This window comes from Dromaius novaehollandiae, chromosome 19 (assembly GCF_036370855.1).
Source record: "Dromaius novaehollandiae isolate bDroNov1 chromosome 19, bDroNov1.hap1, whole genome shotgun sequence".
Classification (NCBI taxonomy): Eukaryota; Metazoa; Chordata; class Aves; order Casuariiformes; family Dromaiidae; genus Dromaius; species Dromaius novaehollandiae.
The window spans coordinates 16,237,041-16,244,150 of NC_088116.1; the positions used below are offsets into that span (position 1 = coordinate 16,237,041).

The 7,110-nt window shown below is 39.2% G+C and overlaps 1 protein-coding gene across 1 annotated transcript; it reads left to right on the plus strand.

The window, feature by feature from the left end:
* The first annotated feature begins 429 nt into the window (after window positions 1–429).
* On the plus strand, window positions 430–6,603 carry LOC135330347 (transmembrane protein 18-like). The gene is made up of 7 exons (XM_064523523.1): window positions 430–437; window positions 1,010–1,063; window positions 1,399–1,552; window positions 1,872–1,992; window positions 4,504–4,558; window positions 5,414–5,507; window positions 5,632–6,603. The coding sequence occupies exons 1-7, from the start codon at window positions 430–432 to the stop codon at window positions 5,716–5,718; spliced, it is 573 nt and encodes a 190-aa protein (XP_064379593.1). The 3' UTR covers window positions 5,719–6,603.
* The last annotated feature ends 507 nt before the right edge of the window (window positions 6,604–7,110 follow it).

Consider the following 7,110-nt stretch of genomic DNA (forward strand, 5'->3'; position numbering starts at 1 on the left):
AGACAGTTATTCTAGTCAGTTACTGAGCAATTTAAAAGAAACTGATTCCCCATTTACAGAAATCCCAAATCATTTAATCTAGTACATTAATCGTAAGATTTTTTAAATGACAAGTCAATTTCTCTTGGCCTTATTTCCCAATCTATAATGTGGGCTGAAAACATCTTTTTCTTTTTTCCAGTCTTAAAACTAAGATCAGAATAGTAATAGAAATGAGAGCCTTTGTTACTTAAAGCATTGTAAAATTAAGCAGGATGGTGCAAAGCCATTCATTTACCTCCAGATATTATTGTTGCTGAGAAAAAGACCACCAAAATCCTAAAACAAAATGGAAAAAAACATCTTCAGTTTTAGGTAACTCACACTAAATTGCAGAAGTATGACACTAAAAAGAGATTACAGTTCACACTGAGGCCTGTATTTGTCTATATGGTAGAGTAAGTGTTTATAGTGTTTACTTCTGCTTGCACTTCCAAACATTTTGAAAAAAGCTGTCAGAGTTCCCATTCCTGCAGCACTTCATGAACTTTCATGAATCAAATTTTAAACCCAATTTCATATAAAAATGATCTGGCAAAAAATGTAAGCCAAAGCTTCAGATCTGGTAAGCCAAACCTTCAGAAAAAATAATTTCATGACAGCAATAGAAATGTCATGAAAACCACAGCATAGAGCTACTGCGTAACAGTATGCCTTGTGGTTCAGACAAAGATAATTCTGTTAAGATCATGAAGCTTGCTGTCTTAGCCGATGAACCTGAACTTGAAATTTCTACTTAAGAGCGATAGGTCTTTAAGACTGGTAGGTTCCTCGAAACCTACACGCATTTAGCAAAAACAAAGGTGTGAATGAGATGTCTTATCCCCTTTTCATTGCCCACTAATCCATTTTTTTTCTTTTGCAAGATTAGCATTTTTCACCAGACTTAAGCTCCTGCCTGGAGTGTTCAAGTGGTTTCTAGTCAGAAATTTCCAATCAGGCTTAACACTGTCCTTTTTTTTTCCCGCAGTTTCATCCCAAAGCAGCTGAAGCCAGGCACTGTTACTGAGGGAAGACCGAAGAGGCAACACGGCACAGGGCTGCAGATCTGAAGGGCCCGGAAAGCCCTGACAGCAGCCTGACACTATGCAACAAACTGCCACAGAAAATACTCTCTGCCAATCTTCTTGTATGTCAGCTACTAAAAACCTAACAGGAGCTTCTGCCGTTTCTCTGAGAGGGTCGAGTCACCACTGAGAAAATTTCAGTTCCAGAAGCAGGAAAGACGATTCTTACTGAAGACCGGGGCAGCCCTGCTCCCCGCGCTGCTGCCGAGAGCCGCCTCTGCCCTCCCAAAGGGGGGCGGGAAGCCCTGGAAGCGCCACCCACACCGCGCAAACGGCCTCCCCCCGCCCCTAGCTGTCGCGGAGCAGGGCCTGGGCGGCGGCAGCCGTTGGGCGACTTCTCGCGAGGCTTCGGCGGCGGGGAGGGGCGGGGCGCTGCCGCCGCCGCCGCCGCCGCCGCCGTGGAGGCGCCGCGGGGCGCGCCCCTGGGGCTGGGCACTGTGCTGGTGGTGAGGCGCCCCCGCTCGCTGCAGCCGGGCTCCCCGCGGCGCTCGCGGCTCGCTGCGGCGGCGGGGCCGGCGAGGGGAGGGGTGCGGACGGCGCCGGCCTCGGGGGTGCCGTGGGGCTCGGCCCCTGCGCGGGGGGGGCGCGTTTGGGCGGGCGGCCGGGCCGCGGGCACCTTCCCGGCGGCGTTGTTCTGGGGCGCCCCGTGGCTGCGAGCGGGGCCGGTGGGCGAGAGGGGGTTTCCTCTTCCGTGTGGGGTGTGGAAAGGAAAGCTGCCTGATGGAGCTTGCGTGATCGCCGAGTCTGTCTTAATTTTGTCCCTAGACGACGGACTGGTCTGAGCCCTGGCTGGTGGGGCTGGCGGTTTTCCACGTCCTCTGCTTCCTCCTGACGTGCTTCTCTCTGCAGCACTATCGGGTGCAAATAGGGCACTTCCTTTGCGTGGGTGAGTAGTGTGTGCAGTGCTGCTTCCCTGAACTTGCCTTTCGGGTGGCAGGCGGCACCTGCATCCTTTATGCCACTAATACTGTTAAAGATATTCTTCTAGGTTAGTAATTACAATTTTCTGTATATGTCTGCGTAATACTGGGTTTTGTGATATGCTTTACAATAGTTAAAGGGCATGCAAAGCAGTATTTCTCTTTTATTAATACATGTGCCTGTACACAATAATACTTACTTGCATTTCATTGTCACAGAAGCTGTTATAGCATATGTGCCTATTTGTTTTGTTTCCAAGACTATATGAAGTAGTGACTTGAAACTTTGGCCTTAGGGAGGATTTGTGATAAATAAGGTTTCTTCATAGTTAATTATGTATCACAGCTTCACAGAAGATTGCTGTTACTCTAGAGAAGCAGACAAGGACTCTCACAAGCTGGCAGTTACTCTCTGCCTTCTTCTAATGCTGCCCTTCAGGAAATATGGCCAGCTTTTGGCTGGATTCATTTCTGGATCTGGTCTACTGCCTGACTAACACCTGTGCGAATGGCATGAGGAAGAGCAAACCTGGTTCTTACCGTTGCGGTACCAGTGTTTGCTGTTTCAGGATTTGTCAGAGGTCAGCCTGAGGATTCTCTGTGGCCTTGCCTAACCAAAGCTCTGTCTTTGTGGCTGACTGGCTTAAGAGTAGCCTTGCGGAGGGTATTTGTTTTAGAAGATGTCATGGATTTGATTATATGCATGTGCTGCGAGCAGCACCGTGGTTCTAGTTATGGCTGTACACACTGCCTCAGTTCTGTCATGCTTACAGAGTAATGGAGGAAGGATGAGCAAGTTAAAGAGAATCACAGGCAAAAAATTCCACTTGAAGACTATGTTGACATTTTAAAATATCATTTAGTCAACTAGTTAAGTTGAAAGGGGAATCACAGTTTTCTCAAAACTGCAAATACGTAACTCAGCTAAAACTAAGGTTTCAGTGATGTAAATTACCTCCCAAAATTAATATAGAAATCTTAGTAAATTTCTGTAAATCCATTTCTAACTGCAGAGTACAGAGGAAGAAATAGTGATGCCACGTGTACAACACATTAGGCCCAAGTGTTCCTTTTAAAAAGTCAGGATTTTCTTTCTTAAATTTAATGTTAGGCATGTAGAATTTCTAATGACATGCTGGCTCGGTTTACTTTAGATTCTTCATCTAAAGTATTCTTAGTGTTACCAGCATGGATTTGCACACCCAAGCACTAATTGCATTGAAAATTGGAGTGGAACTGATCTTTGATGGCTTTTCAATGCAAGTATGATGTAAATTTCCTGTAAGCGAGATGAGTGCTTAAAAAAATCCTTATCAAGTCACAGCCTTGTACGTCCCTGAAAAATTGAACCACTGGTGATACATCAACAATAAAAAATATTTTATGTTGTACAAAGTAAAAAATGACTAAAGAAACTACAAAATTATCACACTGGTTTACCTTGACATGATAAGTATGATCTATATTGTGCAGTACCATACAAAGATAACCCAGCTGATGCCAAAACAATACAGAATATTGTTTATTATGGCATTCCCCTTCACATCACCAAATTTTTTTTTTAAACTGGTTTGGGCATGTCATCTTTAAAGTGACTGAAGCAGTTTTAAGTTTCTCCTTGTATCATTTTCCACAAAAAACAAAACAAGGAAATTTTTTAATTGGATAATATATAGTCTCATTGCTTTTCTATTAAACATATGATTTCAATGGATTTTCTTGCTGTCTTGATGCATTTATGCTACATATAACTGTTGAATAAGGATATACTAGTTTTCACTGGACTGCAGCGGACTGCTCTGCTATATACCTACCACAAACAAAGCTTGTGCTGTGTCCTCATAAGTGAATTCAAAACACTTCTGTGAAGCAGTTTTAAATACAGTGTTTCTCCTAGATATTTTAATGACCAAAAATGTTAAAACTATAAATAGAAGGGATTTACCTTTTTAAGACTTGGACGCAATGCAATGTAGGAAGGAACTGCATAAATGCTTGTTTATAATTCTGGTGAATTTACTCTTAATGTTTAGTACACTAGCTTTAGATAGTAATGGTGGATATAAAACCTAAAGCATCTAAAATGATATCTTAATTCTATACCAGTCTGGGGGGAGTGCTGACTTTATTTTACAGATTTATCTTAGAAGCAATCATCAACAAGATTGATGGAAAAAATACTGATTTAAAAAAAAAATACTCGTGTGTATACTGAGCTCTTCCTGTAAGCTCAGATATGCAGGATTTTATGTCTCTTTGTAATATTGCAAGTATGTTTTCTGATCACTTAATATTTGTTAGTATCTATATGGGACACTTCAAACATTCAGAACTGGCTTTATGTAGTTAAATGTGTGACAATTTTCTGAGGATCATGGAATTTTAATGTAGAGTACGTATACATCTTAGAACTGATAACTTGCTGTTTATTTTTAAAGAAGTATTGAATCTAACAATACTTTTCTTTTGTTGTACAGTAGGTTTAGTTTACTGTGCTGAATATATAAATGAATTAGCAGCTATGAATTGGAGGTAACTGTTTTCCCTTTCACATTTAAATGCATGAGTTATTTTTTTGTATCATTCCACCAAAAACATTAATTGAAAGAGTCACTCATGTCTCATCAAGAGAATGTGATGGTGGAAGATCTGTTGCACTGATTGATAAAATCCTTTTGGACAAAACCATACAATGCAATATAGTTTCAACTTAGCTTATAGGAAAGAGTAATTTTTCTAACAGTTAACATGTGTTTACTGACTAAAAATCAAAAGAAGAAAAACACTTTTTGTTTGCATGGATTGTTGTAAACTAACTCTAAGAGAAAATCAGAGTAGTACAGTTAAGGGAAAGAGGACATGGGCTTTTTTTTTTTTTTTTTTCATTAGCTGTTTGTGTTTAATAAGGTGAAGTTAAGCACCATTTCTCAAAAATATCGCTAAGTATTTTATATGCTTATTATGTGCATAAATATCATGAAAATCTGCCTGGTTTACTTAGTCTGTGTACCAGAATTAAACTGATGACTTTTTTCCGTAAGCATTGAACTAATCTTTCCCCAGTGTAACAGGGAAAGATTACTATAGTAATACTAATAGTCTTTCTGGAAAGATACTATGTGTGTGTGTGTGGGGGGGGGTTCTGTCAAACAATAAAGCCTTACAAAAAAAAGAAAGGCTGGTATTGTAATGAATGTTCATAACTGATTAGATATTGACGACCCCTTTCTTCTGGCTTGATACAGTAGAATGTTGTCCCATGCTTGGGGCTCCCAAGAAGTGGGATAATCTGGCCAATATCCATGTAGAACAGCTATTATGAACATATAAAGTTGTGTGGAATACAGTGAATAATGTTCTTTTTTTTTTTTTTTTCTTTTCTATCAGGCTATTTTCTAAATACCAATACTTTGATTCAAGAGGAATGTTTATTTCACTAGTCTTTTCAGCACCACTTCTGGTGAATACTATCATAATTGTGGTATGTGTTTATTTAAATGGATACTTCTTTCATGAAACTGATAAGTAAATGTGTGTGTGTGCATGTGTGTGTGTACACATTATATTAAAAATGAGTTGAATGTAATAATACTCATACTTTTCAGGTCACCTGGGTTTACAGAACTTTGAATGTAATGACTGAACTGAAGACACTACAGCAGAGAATTAAAGCAGAGAAAAAGAAGAATTGAAAGTGTTGAATATTTTTATTATTATTTGTAAAAATACTGTTTCATGTAATGAGTCCTTCTTGTATGTTTATCCAAGAACAGCAATGTTTTTTTGTGTCTGATGTTGAGAGGACTTTGCACCCTTTGGCCATGGACAATGAGGTGAAAGCAGGGGTTCACAATACATCTCAACTTTGCTATGAAATCAGGACAGGCTGGTCTTAACAGGTCTTTCTGTGCTTTAGTATAAGCTATTTTTACCGTGACCAAGACAATTAACACTGATAACGGTACAAACTTCCAGTCAGTTTTCATACACCTGTGTATTTTTTTTAACTGTGTGTTAAATACGTATTTATTAAGTATCCAGTCTTCTACTTACGCCAATTGAAGCTGTGCTATGGATTCTAGTAAATGAGGGCTAATATTCAGAACACTTCAAGAACTCATGCTTCTACAGAACATTTTACTTTGTAGATCAAGTTTCATATCTCATGTATGTATTGTGTGGCAGTGAACAATTCTGATACAGGACCATTTTATAAATAAAATTATCCATTGTATCTTGAATACAGATTGTTGGATTGCAGTTGATATTTTTAATTGTTTTTTTTTTTCCTTTTCTTTCTCATACAAATTGCTGGTTTGGTAAAATCTTGTACTTAATTTGTGTAAGTCAGTCAAAACCATCTCTAAATTGTTTCAATTTATATTTTACACTTTAATGCAGTTAGATAAATATCCTTTCTTAAATATGAATGAAATTTTTATAGTGTCTTTTGCTAGTTTGTGGAACAGAAGGGAAGGGGAGAAGCTTTAAGGTGTTCTACAAAATTCTGTTCATATGTATATACACATGTATAAAATGTTTGACTTTTTAATAAAGAACTGGAAATGACAAATTGACTCTGGTGAAAAGATCATATTAGATTTAGGGAATTTGGTGAGGCAAAGGAGATGAATACAATGTAAAAGAGTCCATGTACTTTTTTTAGTAGAAGTTATATGCGGAAGCAGTTAAAGCCTTGTGCAGAGACCTAGAGCTTCGTCTAAAGTATGTATCATTTAAGACATGGGAAAAATGATCTACAAAATTAAACTTAGTAGAGTACAAAGGTTAGCTTGCAAAAGAACACTACTAAGGTTCTAAGCTTGCATGTATTTGTGAACTGGTGGAATTACATACTTCAGGAAAATAAGCAAATGCATGCACATACACAGTTTGAGCCTCACATGGGGCAGGGTGAAACTATTTCTGGAGGGCTTCACAACGTTGTGGAAGGGCAGTGCAAGTGCTAGGCTGGGATCCATTTCTTTACCTTTCCCATGAGTTATGAGACTCCTTAACTCAGCACAGCTTTCCTCATTCATTCCTCTATCAAGACCTGCAGGCTGTGTAGGCCATATATATAT

What these genes read in the sequence shown, in the direction of transcription:
- LOC135330347 (XM_064523523.1), top strand. An exon ending in ACTGAGGGAAGACCGAAGAG is followed by an intron (nt 1,064 to 1,398) that starts GCAACACGGCAC and finishes CCCCGCCCCTAG; the next exon opens with CTGTCGCGGAGCAGGGCCTG. An exon ending in TGAATACTATCATAATTGTG is followed by an intron (nt 5,508 to 5,631) that starts GTATGTGTTTAT and finishes CATACTTTTCAG; the next exon opens with GTCACCTGGGTTTACAGAAC.